We start from the raw sequence: 18,793 nt of genomic DNA on the forward strand, positions 1-18,793 counted from the left end.
TGACAAGAGGCCTTGCTTTTCAGATGGCAGAACATGCTGAGCTGTGGGTAGAAAGGCCTGTCTGCTGAATATTGTCCCTGTTTTTGCTGCTTTGTCTACCAGTATTTTGTGGATTTGGTTCTACGCTTGGTTGGCCTTTGTGGCACTGTAGCCTAATTCTGTACCATGATAGCATACAGAATTTAAGGAGAAGTATTTTCTTGCCAATGGGCTGGATTTTTTGTATCTGGTTCTTCAACTGGCTGCTCCCTATACTATCTGTAGTAAAAATATAGACACATCATTTGATTTCCCTGAAATGAATGTTCCTAAATGCCAGCTCTTCTCATGTCTACAAAGATCAAAGTTCTGCATTTGCTATTAGAATTTCCTCTTCCAGAATCAGGAGGTAATGTAGGACCCCACAGATTGCCTTCAGAATCCAACAGTTAGTTCTGTTTCCTTTCGGAGTGCATAACAACCTGAGCACATGAATTGAATGACGTGGCTTTTTAGTCTGGTACAAACTCTGCTGTACACTGAAACTTGGTCCATTTGTAAGCAGGACTTTGTCCATCTCTGCAGGACAGCAGAAAACCCTTTGTGCTAATCGTGATGCCAAGAAGCAGAATGCGGCAAATGGCAGATGATCCAACTGCTTCAGGTGTTCATTGCCTTAAAACTGAGAATAGTTTTGGACTGAGAGTTTGTAAGCAGAACGGAGCTCTTAAAGCTGTCAGAGATTATTCCTGCACTGTTCAATTCTATCTGCACAACATACACAGGATCTCAGAACTGCATTGCTGCAACTTGTTGAAGTGATCTAGGATGAGAAAGTTTTAGAACTCAATCAGAATGCACTATAACATGGATAATCCTGTAGGTATTAAGGTACAAGCTTGCTATTTCTGCACTGAATTTGTTTTTATTTTACATGGCCGTGATCTGAAAGTTGCTTGAAACGCAGGCACCTAATCACTGTTGTGTAACTGAATTTCACACGTGATAGGTCCTGAAATATCCTGGAATCTAAAACTCTGACTTGTTTTAAGTCTGCTGCTTGAGTCTAATCAGGGTCATAGTGTCTGTGTGCAGTGGAGTGTGTGGGGAGATTGTTGCTGCAGATCCTGGGAAGTTGCTGTGTATTTGCAGACAATGGCTGCTGTTGGTCACTGGGTGCCACTGTTGCTCTGAAGAACAGCTGTGCTGTGCATGCAGCACAGCATGCTGTGCACGCCATGGAAGTAGGAATCAAGAAGAGATAGAAGCGTCACTTCTGCTCTAGTAAAAGGTCTCATCTGCTGACAGGCTTTTGTACTTGAATTCAGAACTCAGGACCTGTTGCCACAGAGGGACTAGTTGCTGAAGTTGGACGACTCTTTCTGTTTACTCCTTGTAATATGTAGCCATAACACTATTTAAAAAAGAATCTGAAATCATGGCTAATTATTGACTGCTGCACAGCAGAACACTACCACGGTGAGACTGGGCTGTGAGATGACTTGAAAGCTGTTTCCTCAGTATAGGTCTTATTCTTGCAGCTGGGACACCTTGATGAAGACTGTGTAACAGCTTTTTGTGTTTCACAACAAGAGAAGAGAGAGTAGATCAGCATTAACGTCAGAGGTAATAAACGTATGTCAGTAATTCTCTGTATTTAAGCCCACTCCTACAGTAAATAACCTTACTGTATTAACAGACTCTAACACTCACTTATTCTCAAACATGAAATATTTCACACCTTTCAGAGGTAAGTTACCACTGCAGAACTTCATAGTCTACCTAATAACTGCATTTCTGAAGTTCACATTTATTCCTTTTTTCTCCTTTAATTGTGTTTTCTCAGCCTTTTTGTTATTTTTTTACCATGCTGAAATCCTTTTGAATCTCTGGAAGTCCAGGCAGACTCAAAACAGAAACTGATGGATGAACAGCAGATGTCACATGCTGGCTTAACTCCCTGCTTTGAAATGATTCACTGATAGGTGGAAAATATCAACACATCAGGTAGGACAACCAAGCAAATTTGGAATTACAGTTCACAAATACTTCAGGAAATAAATTAATTCCAGTAACTTTAGAAAATAAATGAGAAAAGCTGAACTGAGTGCTTCTAGAGATGCTGTATAAATGTCAATAATGACATTCCAAGCTGTAGAAGAGATTTAAAACATGATGGGTACTCTGGCTTTAACCTGAATCTGAAAGTTGTCTCTTGAAATTGAGTTGTCTTTCTGTTAAATAGAAAGTGGTAGAACTTGAAGGATTGTTAAGATTTCCATATAACCTTAGTAAGACTAGATGTAAAATGTAAGTTTTATCTAGGCAAGATCAATTGTGGAGCCACTGTTACTTCTTTTTTAGGTACAGGGAATAAAGAGAACGATCGACCTACAAGGGGAAAAAGTTCTTCAGTTCAAGTCTGTGATATTATCACAGTCTTAATTCAAAGGACTTCTAATGCCTGATAAGTAATTCAAGCTTATTATACTACGCTGCGTCTGTCAAGCATTGTACCCACGGTTCTCATAGTAGTCAAAAAGCTGCTGAAAGTCCAGCTGAATGTCGATGCTCCTTGGAGCTGGGCTGAAACTTGGCCCCAGAAATGGGAGTCCAGCTGAAATGCTGTACAAACTGAATTAGTAGGAGCTTTGCCATTCACTTCAGTAGAGAGATTCTGGCACCAGCTTTAGATTTCACATCCAGCAATTGTACAATACACTAACTTTCAAGCAAAAACAAGAAAAGTCTGCTTCTTTATCTCTTACATATTGTGTGAATCAGCTGAGGCCTGAAACTACCCTAATGTGATCAGACGTGAAGGTTGCACATCAAGGGGAAAATATGGCAGACATGCAGAAATTGTCTTTGTACTGACAATGTTTCTGAAGAGATCTACATCCTCTTGTTTTCTAGCAGAATTACGACCAGTTGTGGCAACCTATCTCTTGCTTCAGTCTAAGAAGGCTCGTGGCAAGCACATTCCCTTGAGAATTCCATCCCAAACAGGACGTGCCAGTACCACACAGTCAGGAAGCCTGGGGGTAAGTTTTAGAGTTCAGCACAAGGTTCTGGTCAAAATGCCTCTGTGTGCTGAAGCTCTGCCCGGGTAAACAGTCTGGTGGCCTAAACATCGGTGAGGGAGCATGTGTGCAACCAGTCTTGGTCATCAAATCTTGTTCTATGATAAGGCCACCGACTCAGTGTATGAAGGAAAAGGATGTAATCTTTCTAGATTTCAGGGAGGCCTTTGATCCTGTCCCTTTGGCTGCATGTTCCCAACCTTCCATCAGGAAGCCAGGAGTACTGTTCTGTGTCATGAAAAGGCAGCCAGTGGTTTGACTATCACATGTTTATGTGTTCTGATGTTTCACAGTGGGTCTTAAGTAAAAGGAACTCAGGTTTTGGTTGCCTGCAGGACAGATGTTCTTTTGGGTTCAATATGTTTGCATAGTGACTTGCAACCATGGGACTGGTGTTCAAGGACCCTCTTGGTTCCTTCAGTTCCTAGGTTCTTTCTTGCCTAGATTTGACACTTTGTTTCAACAGAAGAGCTGATATTCGCTTTGGGAACAATAAGCAGCTGTTTATGTGGCTTAGAGGAAGACTGTCTGTCTTCTACACTGTGGGCATGGAACAGCCACAATTCCCCCTGGAACAACATCAATGACCCACACCACTAATTGGATTCTCCTTTTTAATGTAGTGGTAGCGAGGTGAAAATGTGGCTGTGGAATATTTTTGACTAAGGAACTTCTATATAGATTTTGTTCATCTTTGCATGCCTCATCACCTGATCTGTGTCAGTGAGCAGAAGCTGAAAGCAGGCATGGGATGTTCTGAAGAGCAGAGAAAGAGATAGGGAGGAAGGTGATTAAGACAATCCTCTCTGCTGCTGTGTGTCCCAGCACTGCCCAGTTCTGTGGCAAAGTGTTGTACAAGATGAAGAGGCCAAGAGATTGGGAGTAGAATGAATAGAAAATATGCCTTACTTAGGCCATACTCAGTGTATTAATACTTCTCAGTTAGTTTTAGAATTCTAGAAGTGAAAGGTAAGGAGGTAGAAGCCTGCAAGTTGTGTCCTTTTTTACAGCTGCTCTTTTCTTATGGGAGGATGAAGTGAAGAAGATTGGTCTATTCTACAAGCTGTTCCAACCTTTACGCTTGAATTGCTGTTGCAGCTGCTGTAGCATCCCCAGCATAGACCAGAAAAGACCTTCTTGCCTCCAGAGATCCAAGTTTGTCCTCTGCTGGCCACTTGAGAGCTCAGGGACTATGATGGGTTCTTTTCTGGTGTTTGCTTTTCACTGTCATCACCCAGTTTCTATCTCTTCCTAAAGCAGCTGGTAGGTTGTGTTCAGAGCCTCAGCTCTTCCTGACTCTGCTAAGCATGTCAGAGCTGATGAGGAGGATGTAGAATGGGGTTTGTGTCCCTTCAGACACCCACACTGGAGAAATCTGCAGCTGGCATGCACCCCACCAGCTCCCTTTGGCTGTGACTGCATGGGAGTGGTTGCTAGCAGGTCATGTCATCAGGTTGAATGTGTCACATTCCCAGATCTCTGATTCCATTGGCTGTGTCTCCAGTGAAATGAAATACAGCGGTGGCTGCTGGGGTTCTTCCATCTGTACAGATTTTTAATGGTAGTCAGGCAAATTAGACTGATGCTAAAAAACAGAACAATAAAAGCAGCAACAAGAGACAATCCCAACCAACCGACAATAGCAGCAAAAAACCACCACACATCTCATTAGGTAGAAGATTCGAGACACTGGAAGGTAGTCTTTAAGTCTCTTTAAGGCGCTGTTCTTACATTGCAGAATTAGAATGATAATATAATTCCATGCTGATAATATCTCCAGATTTCTATCTTTTGGATTTCTTTCAGCCTGCCATGATCCCCGAGTGTGTCTGTTCATGGGGTTTTTCATTTGGTTTTGTAGAACACGTTTGTTAACTTGTGCATTCTCATAGTTCTTTTCTTTCCTCTGCATCTTAGAAATCCCAGTGAAGTTCACCAAGAAGCTCGAAGCTGTTAATGCTGAGATTGGAGGCAGTGTCACTTTAAGCTGTGAAGTGAGCCATGCCAAAGGGAAGGTGGTGTGGCGCAGGAATGCAGTTGAGATCAAACCCAGCAAACGTTTCCAAACTGGAATTTAGCTAATTGTAGTAGGGAATCCAAGCCTTAATGAGATGAGTTGTTTAAAATATGAGTCCTCCATCTAAAACGGCATTGAACTGTTACCCTGGTTTATGATAGAAGTGAGAGTTTAACAGCAGAAGTCTGAAGTTATGCTCCATATTTCACAGAATCACAGAATCACAGAATTGTAGGGGTTGGAAGGGACCTCTAGAGATCATTGAGTCCAACCCCCCTGCCAAAGCAGGTTCCCTACACCATGTCACACAGGAAGGCGTCCAGGCGGGTCTTAAATATCTCCAGAGAAGGAGACTCCACCACCTCCCTGGGCAGCCTGTTCCAGTGCTCCGTCACCCTCACTGTAAAGAAGTTCTTCCACACATTTGTGCGGAACTTCCTATGTTGTACTTTCATCCCATTACCCCTAGTCCTATCCCCACGCACTACTGAAAAGAGACCAGACTCACCACTATGGCTCCCACACCTCAGGTATTTATAAACCTGGATCAAGTCCCCTCTCAGCCTTCTTTTTTCAAGGCTAAACAGACCCAGTTCCCTCAGTCTCTCCTCATAGGGGAGATGCTCCAGGCCCTTCACCATCTTTGTGGCCCTCCGCTGGACTTTTTCCAAGAGATCCCTGTCTTTTTTGTACTGAGGAGCCCAGAACTGGACACAATATTCCAGATGAGGCCTCACCAGGGCAGAGTAGAGGGGGAGGATCACCTCCTTCGACCTGCTGGACACGCTCTTTTTAATACACCCCAGTATGCCATTGGCTTTTTTGGCTACAAGGGCACACTGCTGGCTCATGGTTAATCTGTCGTCCACCAGGAGGCCCAGGTCCCTCTCAGCAGAGCTCCTCTCCAGCAGGTCTTCCCCCAGCCTGTACTGGTGCATGCAATTATTTCTACCCAGGTGCAAGACTCTACACTTGCTTTTGTTAAACCTCATCTGGTTTCTTACTGCCCAGCTCTCCAGCCTGTCCAGGTCTCACTGAATGGCAGCACAGCCTTCAGGTGTGTCAGCCAATCCTCCCAACTTCGTGTCATCAGCAAACTTGCTGAGGGTGGTCACTATCCCTTCATCAAGGTCGTTGATGAAGATGTTGAACAAGACCGGACCCAGCACAGACCCCTGGGGGACACCGCTAGTTATAGGCCTCCAGCCAGACACCGCACCGCCAACGACAACCCTCTGCACTCTGCCAGTCAGCCAATTCTCGACCCACTTCACCGTCCACTCATCTATCCCATACTTCCTCAGCTTTGTTATAAGGATGTCATGGGGGACAGTATCAAAAGCCTTACTGAAATCAAGGTAGACTACATCTACCGCCCTCCCCCTGTCCACCCAGCTAGTGACATCTTCATAAAAGGCCACCAGGTTGGTCGAGCACAACCTACACTTGGTGAACCCATGCTGAGTACTCATGATAACCTCCTTATCACCCAGTTATCTGGAGATGGCATCCAGCACAAGCTGTTCCATCACCTTCCCTGGGACAGAGGTGAGGCTGACTGGCCTATAGTTACCCGGGTCTTCCTTCTTGCCCTTTTTGAAGACTGGACTGACACTGGCTGTCCTCCAGTCTTCAGGCACCTCCCCAGTTCTCCAATACCTCTGAAAGATTACAGAGAGCGGCTCAGCAACGACTTCCGCCAGCTCTCTCAGCACCTGCGGATGCACCCCATCAGGTCCCATGGATTTATGGACCTTAATGTTTCCTAGGCACTCACAGACCACCTCTTCCCTGACTAAAGGGAAATTTCCCATTCCCCAGACTCTCTCATCAACCTCCAGGGTCCGGGATTCCTGAGGGAGAGCCCTTTCACTAAAGACAGAAGCAAAGAAGGCATTCAGTATTTCCACCTTCTCAGCATCCCCTGTTACCAGAGCGCCCCCTCACCTAGTATGGGGCCCACATTCTCCCTAGCCTTCCTTTTGCTGTTAACGTATTTAAAAAAGCCTTTTTTATTATTCTTTATCTCCTTAGCTAGATTCAACTCCAGGTGGGCTTTGGCCTTCCTGGTTGCATCTCTGCAGTCCCTGACAACATTCTTGTATATTGTTCCCAAGTGGTCAGACCCTTCTTCCACATATCATGTACTATTTCTCATCACTCAAGAGAATATTTGAATATATGAATTCCTTTGGCTATGTTAGAGCTCATAATGAGGTAAGCTGATGTTCTTTAAATGCTCGGAGTCTAGCAATGTGGGGAAGTGGACTGCTATTTGCTATTGAGCTTTAGGCTAAGAAGCCTGATTTTAGAGGACAGTGGACTTCCCCTTTCCCTTCCCCTCTCCTCCCCTTCTCCCTGGACTGATCCCGCATGGTTTGAGAATGATTTCAGAGCAAGGTAAACGAGGAATAGCCATGTGAAAACCTGTTGTTTTACTGCACTGTAAAAGACACTTAGTCAAAAGACAAGTGTGTGTTCCAAGCTTGAGATTGCAGGAGATCCTAGAAACAACCCAGCTGCTCAAACCTGTAGTCTGGCTGAATATTTTATTGTCAGTTTTGGTCAGGAGGAGATGCTTGAGTAAGACAAATAAAAGGTCATGGGTAAGTTGGTCCTTCTTGTGATATACGTCTAGGCTTTCATCAGGGAGAAGCTTAATTAGTCCAAATAATTATAGCAGAAACACCACACCAAGAACATGTGAGTGACATTTCAACTTTCTTGACGTGACAGTAAATTTTAATTTCAGAATTTCTGAATTTTCTATAGCCATTCCTACATGTTGAAAACACTGCACTGTGCTTAAGCTTCAGCATATGTTCCAGTAAGCACAGTTCCATTAATTCTAGGGGAGTGGGTGAATTAAGCATAGATCTGAAGGCTGCCTTTGCTCAGTGCAGAGATGGAAGGACTCATGGAGATCTGACTTGATATTTTCCCTTCTAGGATAGGAAAGAGCTCCATCAAAGTAAAAAAGGGGGCATTACTTCCCAGGGAAATAAGAGAAGTCTCATTATTCACAAGTGGTGAACTCTCATTTTCTCTCTCAGTCTGCAACCAGGCTGGGTTGCTGTTTCAGTACTGGCTGTTTTATGCAGGAACTCTGCTCCTGAGGTTAATCCAAGTTGTATCCGAGCCCTTCAGAATAAAAGGGAAATAGCAGCACAGAAATATGGTCTGATTCTGACATAAATAAGTGCAGACCTGGAGATTTAAAAGGGATTGTGTGATGTTCAAGGGATTTTGAAGCAAAGACGTCCCCTAGGTAAGATTTGTGGCTGACATTCCCCATACATTGTGGGCACACAAGCTAAGGAGAGACTAATGATGAGCATGCAGAGAAGCCAATGGTTCAGACAGGTTTGTTGTTTGGAAAATAAAGATGAGGTGATTGGTGGTAAGCAATATGGCTTCATCGAGGTCAAGCCATGCCTGACAAACTTGGTGGCCTTTCATGATGGAGTAACAGCATCAGTGGATAATGGGAGAGCAACTGACATCATCTACTTGGACTTGTGCAGAGCATTTGATCCTGTCCTGCATGACATCCTGGTCACCAAACTGGAGAAAAATGGTTTTGATGGATGGACCAGTTGCAGGATAGGGAACTGTCTGGATGGTCACACTCAGAGAGCTGCAGTCAATAGCTCAGTGTCCAGGTGGAGGGTGGTGTTGGGACCAGTGTTCTTTAACATTTTTGTAGGCAACATGGCCAGTGGAATCAAATGCAGCCTCAGCAAGTTTGCAGATGACACCAAGCTGAGCGGTGCTGTTGATGTGCTAGAGGGAAGGGACGCTACCCAGAGGGACCTGGACAGGCTGGAAAGGTGGGCCCTTGGCAGCCTCATGAACTTGAGTGTGGCCAAGTACAAGGCCCTGCACCTGGGTCAGGGCAATCCCAAGCACAGGCACAGGCTTAGAGGAGAATGATTTGAGAGAAGCCTTGATCCTGTTAAGAAGAGTTGGTCTGGAGGGAGGTGTCCCTGCCTATAGCAGGGGCATTGGAACTAAATGACCTTAAAGATTCATTCCATCCTATTGTTTTTCTACCCTTAATTTTGCTTGAAGAGTTTTAGAATAAATGATATTCTGGTTTCCATGAAAACTGTTTGCAGGGAGCTCCATTGTAGCTAGTAAGTCTATCTTTAAGTTCAAGGGCAATAATGCATTGACTGTGTTGAAGAGAGAAATGACTCAGGAATGGATGATGGTTTAGAATAAAACATAATCCTACTTATTTTCTATGCAAATATGTGTAAGGAAAAGATGCTGCACTCAGTTCTGGAAATATCCTGACAAATAAATCTCTACTGTTTCACACCTAGAGATATCAAGATTGTTAAACCACTGGAAGATGTGGAAGTGAATGAATATGGGAGTGCATCTTTGGTCTGTGAGATTTTACACGATGAGGTTCAGAGCCAGTGGTACAAAGATGACAACAAGCTGAAGGCTGATGACAACATCAGAATGCGGCAAGATGGTAGGGTGTAAGAGGGAGATCTTTCTCCTGAGTGGGTTGTGGGTTGGAGATCAAGCAGAAAGGACATCTGAAATGAAGTGAAGAAAGTTCAGAAGTGAGTTCCCCTTTTGTTTTGGGACTGAGGTTAGGGTGGAACAAGTGACAGGTGGGAAGCTTAGTGTGGGAAGTGTGATGCTATCCCACCATCCCACACTGCCAGGAGCAGGTAGGAAATGAGTGCAGTTCTTTCCAAAGTGGGGGTGACCAGGGCAGTCAGTTCACCTCTCCAAAGAGGTTTTGTCTGACAATGAGTGTGATCCTTCTGCATCAGGTACTTTGAAGGTGACAGCAGCCGCATTCGGTCAGTCCTTGTAGAAGCCATGTGTAGATTACACTTTGGTGGGGATGTGGACGTGGGGGAATGAGTGGTTTCATTGACATGAGAGAACAGGCAGTGATGCTGTGAAACCAGATGGGTGATGCTCAGCCTGGCCATGTGCCTCAGAGCTCTTTGCTCAAGGAAGCCAAGTGTAGTTGTGGGTTTGCTCTCAAGAGCACAGTTTGGTAGGGATGAGCTGGCGGTTGGACTAGATGACCTTAGTGGTCTTTTCCAGCCTTAGTGACTCTGTGGTTCTCTGCTTCAGGAAAGAGTTACTTGCTGACTTACACACGTGTCCAAGTCAATGATGCAGCAGAAATCGAATTTGTAGCATAAAGGGCAGAATCTCGTGCCCATCTTACAGTTAAAGGTAATTATGCTTCTGATGATGATTTTGCTTAAATTATGTTATAAACCAGCTAACATCCTTTGCTTTAATGTCAAGGAAGTTAAACACCACCAGGACCTTTCACAGAAATAAAAACTCCTACCTACCTACCTTTGTGCCCACAAAATATCCAGCTTGTCTTTTGGGATTTACTTTTGCTAAGTAAAACAGATTATTTTCTTAGGAGGTTGATTTTCTACCTTTAGTCTTCAGATTTGTGTTTGAACGTTGAGGGATAAAAAACATAGCTTGACTTTTTCTTCATTTTCTCTGTCTGTTTCAGAAGAGCACAGGTTTTGGGTTTTTTTTAACATATACAATGTTAGGGTATATATATGATGTTAAGTGTGATAAAGAAAAGGGAGACATTTGAGTTAGCACACTACTCAAGAGTTCAGTCCCCAGCTTTGCCACTGTTAGAATGATAAGGGCAAGAACATCCTGGAAAAGGAATTTCTCCTAAGTAGAGTCATTACATTTGAACTACAGAGACCTTTACTAGGAGAAAACTTGTTGTTCAGAGCTAAGTTGCTGTATTTAACCAAAGTATTTATCAATGTTCGTGTTTCATTGAACCTCTTTTCCATTTTGTAATGCGAGGAGTTTGATATTGGGATGGGAAGGTCATGGTTTGATTTGGATGTTGGACTGGGAATCAGAAGATCTGGGCTCTCTTCAGGTTGTCAGTCTTATTGTCTGACTTCTTAACAACATTCCTTTCTTTCTATTATTTTTTAATGATGTTTTAAGGCATTTTGAGCTGATAGGTGTAGTGTTCATGTGCAGTAATGCTGACGTGAGTAAGTAGGGTGATAATGTAAGAGTTTTTTACATTCTTTCTAAATCTCTGCTTTCTCTTGTTCCATCCTTCTTAAAGAGCAATCCATTAATCTAGTAAAGGAGCTGTGTGATGAGGATGTGACTGAGCCTGAAGAAGCCAAATTTGAATGCGAGATATCCATTCCTTCTGTGAAACCTCCCAAGTGGTTTCTACGTGGGGAAGTCTTACAGGCTGGCAGAAACTTGATTATGCAGCAAGAAGGACAGCCCTCCCGCCCACGTGACCGCTACTGTCCAATCACCGTCTCCGCCACCCCCGCCCCTCGTGGTGCTGTGCTGTCCCGTGGTGCATTGCGCGGTGTCGGTAAGATGGCGGCCGTGAGTCTGAGGCTCGGAGACCTGGTGTGGTGAGTTCAGTGCGCTGCGCTGCGGGCGGAGCGCGGTCCGATCCGATCCGATGGAGTAGAAGGACGCTAAAGCCAAACATGGGGCAAAGCAATGGCAATGGCACCTGCAGCACGGACACCCCGCAGCTCTGCCCGGCCCTGCACCTTCATAGATGATCCCGCATCCTCCCCGCTGGGTGGGCGGGGAGGAACGAAAAGGGACGGGATGGGGATGGGATGGGATGGGATGGGATGGGATGGGATGGGGATGGGATGGATGGGGTGGGATGGGGATGGGATGGATGGGGTGGGATGGGGATGGGGATGGGATGGGATGGGATAGAGATGGGATGGGGATGGGATGGGGTGGGATGGGATGGGATGGGGAACGGGAGGGAATGGAAAGGAACGTAAGGGCTGTGCCAGCAATGCCGCCGCCAGAGGCCGCCCAGGCCCCGACCACCGGGGTACCACGAAGCCACGGCGGCTGCTGGGGCCGCTCCCTGCACAGCGGCTTTGCCCCCAGCTCCTGAATCCCCCGTCGTTGTGTTCCCCCATGAGCCCCTGCCCTGAGTGCTGTGCTTCAGCCTCAGTTATTGAGCCCACTGTTACTGCCTTCTCAAAGGGTTGCCCAAGGAATCAGAACAGCAGAGCTCCCATTGGGCCCAAGGCAGAGTTTTGCTGAGGGTGAAGGAAGGAGGAAGTTTCAGCCCTGGATGGACGCCATTCTGTGCCCACAGAGGAGCTTTGTGCCCTCGATGCTGAAGCAGCACCCAGAGCTGGCGGCGGGTGCAGGACCTGAACTCAGAGCCACAAGGAAATCAGAACAGGATGCAGTCAGTGCTGATTGTCACTGCTTTGACTCGGCTTTAAGACTGTGCAGAGTCTCAGAAATACCCACAGAGTAACAACAAAAAGGAGCAGGGCTGGAAAGGAACAGGGCTGGTTTTAATTGTTGTTGTTTTAAACTGTCCAATCAGGCGATGGTGTTAAGCCGTCATGTTGGACAGGTCCAGAAGGAGCTCATCCACATCCTCAACGTCACATCAGTTTCTCCTTCCAGTTCTTCTGTGAGCTCCATCAGAAGCTCCTCAAGGTTGTTGTCTTCAGTGATGGCTGCTTCCCCCACCCCTGTGCAGCTCAGCTGCTAATTTTCTGCCCCTTGTGAGGAACATGATGTAGTGTTGGATTCCTCTGGCAGTGCCATGGGGTCTGCGTGGCTTCCTGGGAGCAGCTCCAGACTTGTGGGAAGGAAAAGAACAATCTACGTGACATTTCTGAGATGTGCTTTCAGCTCTGAGGTCTGTAGTTGACCCTCCCGCCCCTCACACCCACATAGGGATGGTGATTCGATTAACCTGCGGCTGCCTTTGGAGTTAAGGAAACCAGCAGGTGCCTTTTTCATCTGTTCAAGTAGAGCAGTTTGAGTCTGGCAATCAGGGGCTGGGCTTTGTAGCAGAAACACATTGCCACCCTCAATGCTTTGTCTGTAAACATGTCAAGAAATCTTCCTCTGCAAAATCCTGCTTGCTGGCTGAGGTACTTTTCCCCATGAACTCAGCAGAGGTTTTGACAAAGCAGTTTCAATGATCTCAGATGACCTCTTCCTTTGTTGCATTATGCCATGACACATCTCAAACACCCCATTTTCCCCCAGTGTGAAAGAACTTCTGTCTGATGGGAAAAGGGCATTAAGGAAGAACAAGTTGTGGTCATCACCTGCTTGGAAGCTTTATGACTTCGGTGCTGAGCACGGTGTATTCGGGCGGGACTGAAGCAAGAGTCTCCTAGGAAGAAACAAGACAGAGTATGAAGCACAGGTCAGAGTTTCCACAAGTACCTTGTGAGACATCTGCTGCCTTCAAGGGAAACAGAAGAGCTGTAGAACACTTGGAATTTCTTCCTTTTCTTCAAGGGCAATGTAAACCTTTCATATCCACTACTGCTTTTTCCACTGCTCTTACCATTGGTAGTTTTTTAGCTGGGGGCTCATCCGCGTCCTCAGCAGCAGATGGATGAATTTCTGCTGCTTTTCGTTTCTGTCTCCGCATTGGGGGGAAGGTGTTTTTCCAATCAATGGGCCTCACAGAGACCCTGCGCCCACCTAAAGTAAAAGGAAGAGAGAGCTGGTACTGTCTTGCTGCGCCTCAAGAGAGATCAAGTTCTCTTATCAGTCCCACCACCCTTCCACAAAGTTAAATACATTTGGCCAGTGGAATTGCAATGCCCTGTCCGGGATTCTCAGCCATGTTTTGCACACGGTCATCTCTGTGTACCAACAACGCGTACAAAGGAACAAAGAAACCCAATAGCTGCACTCAGTAATAATCCAGGGCAAGGAAAAGTCTGACAGAGAGCAATGCAAAATGACAGCACTGCTTTTCTGAGGCACCGTAACGAGTTCCTCGTGCTCACCTTTAACTCTTTTCTTGCAGGGTGATTCCCCTGCTTTTCCCTTCTCCTCCTCCGACCGTTTGCGTTTAAGTCCAGCCGGGCCATGGGAGGAAACTGGGATGTCAACTGCAAAGAGTCCCGGGAAAGAACAGTCAGATCTCAGTAGAAAAACAGAGCATCAAACCCAGGAGCCTGTTGAGTATCTGTACCTCTCTCTGGTGCCTTGTCAACCTCTGTCTGGTTCCCCAGACTTTTTGCAAGGCCGCTCTTTGGAGGAAGGCCACTGGTGTCAACTTCTGGCAGAAAAGAAACAAGGAATGATTGATGAGCGTCTCTTTGGGGGCAGGTTTGAGCACAGTCAACCACAAGCTTCACATTTTCAAGCACTGTTTGTTACATTTGCCTTCCGCTGCCCAAATGCTGTGCAGTCAGCACAGACCTGCAGTGCATCTTCCTCACTCCAGAAAAAGCCCAGCGCTGCTCTGACAGCCAAAGCACAGACGGATATTTCACTATCATGACTCTCCCCTGCCACCCCAATGAATGGTGACATGCATCCCGCACCCGCTCAGAACTGACATTCAGAATTGAGCCTTTCATGCTTCACGCCATCGGACACTCACTGTGGCTCAGCAGTGCAGTTGGTCTGTTCCCACCGCGTTCCTTCAGGTGACGAAAGGCGCAGTGTGGTTTCTGGCAGCCTCCGGGCTGGTTCTCCCAGAAGCAGGGAATCAAACTGCGCTGCTTCTGCAGAGAGAAGGAAAGAAAGGGCCATGGAAACGGGCACATCAGGTCTGCAGGGAGATGCCGCGCTCCAACAGCCATCAGAAACCATTGTGTGGAGCCTTAGCTCTGTACCCTCATTTCCTGCCCCTCCTTTCACTACTCCAAGCAGCCAGAATGAACTGCTCTGGAGAAATCCAGGATGGAGAAGGCCCGATAGGGCACAACCGAGCCCTGCTGGCAGGAGGGCAGTGCCACTCTCTCCTACCACCCAGCTCCAGCAGCTTTAGGAGGCTGAGCAATGAGAGCTTTTTGCATCTGGGGAGAAAATGCTTTTGGCTCCTAATGCAAACATCTCCCGCTGTGATATACCTAAGGCACTGAATTCTCTGCCTTCTTTACCTCCTCCCAGTCCCCTCTAGAAACAGAAACCAGTAAGATTTTCACAGCAAACATATCCAGCCTGCAGAAGTGCATTCAGCCCAACCACAGCCATGAAAAGTGGTGTTGTAGACTAAGCTGGAAAGCACATCTTTAGGCAAACACTCACATCAATCCTCATGTGACGGAACTTGCAGTTACTCCTCGAGCAGCCGCCCTCCATCCACAGTCTGCAGACTCGTTCGCTCCCCAGAGCCGCTTCACAGTGGCGGAAGGGGCAGCTGTCTCCCTGCAAGCACAAGGAAACCACAGGAAAATAAGAGCACAGCCTGAAACATGTCCATGCCATTAGCCCAGGCTGTTAGCAGCGCTATGAGGGTAACATCACCAGCAGGTCTCCCCTGCTCCACCACTTTCTCTTCAACATGAGGAAATGGAAGAAAACCCAGGCAGAAGAAAGTCAACCGTACCTTAGTGCAGGTGGAGTAGAAGTAGAAGTAGCAGTCGCCTCTTTGCTGAGACATGGTGAAATTCTTAGAGCCCGTCTGGGTTATCTCCAGAGGAATTCCCTGCTCTTGCAAAGAGACGGTTGTGCTCGAACTGCTTGGATCCCCAAAGAGTCCTCTCGGACCGGAACCCTACAGGAAGTGCCTACAAGGGAAGAATCATGAGGAATAAGCATTTTCCCAGCTTTCTTTTGATGCAGTTTGGGCTCTCGAGGAGGGCAATGCCTTGGAAGCAGCTGATTGCAAGAACTGTGCCAGCTCTGGAACCAATGTGTGTCTAAGTGCCATGACTTCCCCAGCAAGTGCTGTTCTCCATCCCACCAGCAGTTATATACCTTGCAGCATACATTTTGTGTTCCTGCCATGAGAAGGACTCCATCATCTACCCTTGCTGCAGCTGCAGTGGATGCAGTGCTACCACTCACACGTTTGAGAAACCTCCAGTTCTGGCTTACCCGGGCACAGCTGCAGTTCTCCTCCCTTCCAGCTAACACACCAGTGCAATGGCTGGGCAACACCGTCAGTGAGAGCAGGTAGCACCAGCAGCCACCACCACCGTCACTGCCAGCCGGGACAAGGGCTGACACAGCGTGTCCACACTCTGCGCAGCACTCACGGCTCTGGCACTCACTGGTGGCAGCCGTGGCCCCAGGCAGCGCTTGTGAGCTCACTGTGCTTGTGATGTCACTGCACAGCCCACGGCCCAGCTCAGCACCTGGATCTCACCAGGACTTCAGGGGGTTCTGTTAAAAATGTGCTGGATCCGGGGGTCAATAAAGCACAAGTTGCACTCCATGAAGTCTGTGCTCTCCTTCCCTTCTAATGTCTAAAACAAAGGCTGGGGACCAGCAGCAGTTCTGCAGGGCTGTAGCAGCGATGCTCAGTCACGGCTTGAAGCAGAGATTGAGCACCTGGTGGGATGGCAGGGCCAACCCAGGGCAGCTCAGGCACATGCAAACCCCTCCCAGACATCACTGAAAGGTTGGCAGTGCAGGTGAGGGTGTCTGACTGGAGATCACTGCCTGCCTGAGCCCTTCCAATGGTCAGCAGTTTTTTCCTTCCTTTCTGTGCCCCACAGCTGCTGCACTCGGGCTTATCCTCACCTGCTGCAGCCCAGGACTTTGATACCCCATTATCACTGCTGTGCTTTCCATTGCACTGCAGCATCACACAGGGCAGTAATGGCAGTTCATCATCCTCACCAAAACGTGTGACAGAATCTCACAAGGAATCAATTTCCCCTGCAAACAGCCACTCGGAAGGGCCTCCATTGAGCTGGGAGCTCCTCCCCAGCCCAGCTGTTCTGCTCAGACTCCTTCCAGCAGCCGCCCAGCACCAAACCCAGCTCACCTTATTGGCCTGGTCAGTCCGGGCTGTGCCCAGCTCACACACACGCCGCAGCGGTGCCTGCAGTGGGCTCCCAAAGGATGATCTCCAACAAGGAATGCTCACAGCTCAGTGTCTGTGTGCAGTACGCTCACCAGAGCACCAGCTCTGCTCGACAGCTGGGGGCCAAACCCTCCCAACCCAGCAATGACTGTGACCTCACACAGACCCACATCACTGCTGCTCTTTCATCATAAACACAGGCAGCCAGCACCTCCTAGATCCAATTGTAAGAGACCAACACAAGGGTCACCCAGTGGGGTTATCTGAAGTAAAGTAACAGAGAACTGAGGTGACTCTTGTCACAACACTGGGAATGGGGACCAAACCTTCAGGCCAGGTTTCTTGCAGTTAAGATTCCTCAGAGGGAGGTTTGCAGTCCCAGAGAAGCCCATGAGCTCCTCTGCACGATGCTCGGAGCAGAGCTGCCTCGTGATTCATCAGTGCTCCATTCCATAACTAAGTACATCTCAGATGAAATAATAATATTTCATGGTCACTTCTTCCTTTCTGTGAGACAAGCCTTAAATGTGTCTTTTTAAAGTCGTCGTGCACCGAATCTACAGCATGCTAGCAATATAGGTATAATGACATCACATAGAATGGAGTGTTTGCAGGGCTTAAGGCCGTGAATCACGGGTGAGATGTGATATTCCCACTGCAATGATGCTTTTAGGGCAGGTTTAAGTGCCTTCCGCTTTGTGTAACGTGGAGTCTGTAGGATGACAATAATGATTGTGGAATCACACTCATCTTTGAGCTCTAACTCACATCCACGTCAGGAGCCTTCCCAAAGATCAGGCCCTGGTTTGCCTGCCCTGCTGGGCCCAGCTCAGTGCAGGACAGGAGATGGATTTCTGCTGTCCCTGTGCTCAGACTCCAAAGCCCAAGATAAGCTGCAGCTGAGATCTCACAGAGCACTCTGAGGTTTCTCTGCAGCTGTTTTCTGCTGCTGTTACACAGCACGGAATAGCTGGGATCCCCCAGGCACTGCCCTCGCACCAATAACTCCATTGTGCTCAGGATGTGCCAATGTGCTGAAGTCAAACTGTGCCATGTGGGTTTCACACAGATCGAACGCAGGCTGCAGATCTGCTGGCAGCCCTCAGGAGCTCCCCTGCCCTAATCCCACTCTTGCACTCCTTCCCTTCGTGCTCTTGTGGCCTTTAATAACACCGTGACACCTGACAGCCTCCTCCTGTCTGTAAGCTGTCATTTTATGCAGCCGTTTCTCTTCCGTTTACCCCCCAAACTGAAGATGTTTCCCTGCAGTGAATAAGCGATGAGGTTCTTTTCACCTCTCCTTGGACAACTTCCTTTATTGTTTTTTCGGAGCATTAGGGACTCTGAGACCCTGGAGTGTGTCCAGAGAGGAGCAATGGAGCTGAGAAGGGCCTGGAGCTCAGTGGGGTCCTATGGGGGTGACCAAGGGGACGGCAGGCAGCCAGTTTTCCCTGTTTTTCTCTCTGGATCCATCCCCGCCTCAATGGGGCCATCAAACCCTTTTGCTGCAGAACCCGCAGGCACTTCACCTTGAAGGATCATTACCTACATTGAAACTACTGTTACATGCAGGCGCACAGGAGTGCCCTGGTTTTCACAGGCTCTGGGCAGGGACGTTCAGGTCTGGAGACGTTTGGGGCATCACTAATTGAGCTGCAAAATGAGCTTATAGCTCCTGACTCCTCCCATCCAGAAATATCGCTCCTATATCGGCCCGCGCTGCCGGAGCTCACGGGACTCGGCTCCCCGCCGCCGGGATTGGGTGGTGCGTGCAGGGCTGGGGGTCGGGCTGTATTGTGCTGTTGTGTTGTGTTGTTGTGTTGTGTTATGTTGTGTGTTCCCGGTGTTCCCCTGCCGCTCTCCAGCTCGGCTCGTTCCGGCCCCGCATCGTTCTGTGACTCCCCCCCCCCCGCCCCTTGGCGG

General features: G+C 47.6%; 1 protein-coding gene and 1 long non-coding RNA gene across 3 annotated transcripts; one reads left to right on the top strand and one right to left on the bottom strand.

The window, feature by feature from the left end:
• The first annotated feature begins 1,575 nt into the window (after nucleotides 1-1,575).
• On the top strand, nucleotides 1,576-5,120 carry LOC146760404 (uncharacterized). Of its 2 annotated transcripts, none has more exons than XR_014947639.1 (4): nucleotides 1,576-1,986; nucleotides 2,344-2,450; nucleotides 2,896-3,023; nucleotides 4,980-5,120. It is a non-coding gene; the product is annotated as an uncharacterized LOC146760404 (long non-coding RNA). The 2 variants fall into 2 exon arrangements; XR_014947640.1 differs by having other exon boundaries at nucleotides 2,899-3,023.
• A 7,240-nt stretch (nucleotides 5,121-12,360) lies between these two features.
• Nucleotides 12,361-15,540, bottom strand: LOC146760405 (uncharacterized). The gene is made up of 8 exons (XM_085551562.1): nucleotides 15,446-15,540; nucleotides 15,145-15,264; nucleotides 14,495-14,618; nucleotides 14,081-14,167; nucleotides 13,893-13,997; nucleotides 13,442-13,581; nucleotides 13,197-13,264; nucleotides 12,361-12,718 (listed from the first exon to the last, which is right to left on the bottom strand). The coding sequence occupies exons 1-8, from the start codon at nucleotides 15,497-15,499 to the stop codon at nucleotides 12,625-12,627; spliced, it is 792 nt and encodes a 263-aa protein (XP_085407688.1). The 5' UTR covers nucleotides 15,500-15,540; the 3' UTR covers nucleotides 12,361-12,624.
• Nucleotides 15,541-18,793: the final 3,253 nt, after the last annotated feature.

The sequence above is a fragment of the Coturnix japonica genome, chromosome 6 (assembly GCF_054131305.1).
Source record: "Coturnix japonica strain WE chromosome 6, WE-NBRP24, whole genome shotgun sequence".
Classification (NCBI taxonomy): domain Eukaryota; kingdom Metazoa; phylum Chordata; class Aves; order Galliformes; family Phasianidae; genus Coturnix; species Coturnix japonica.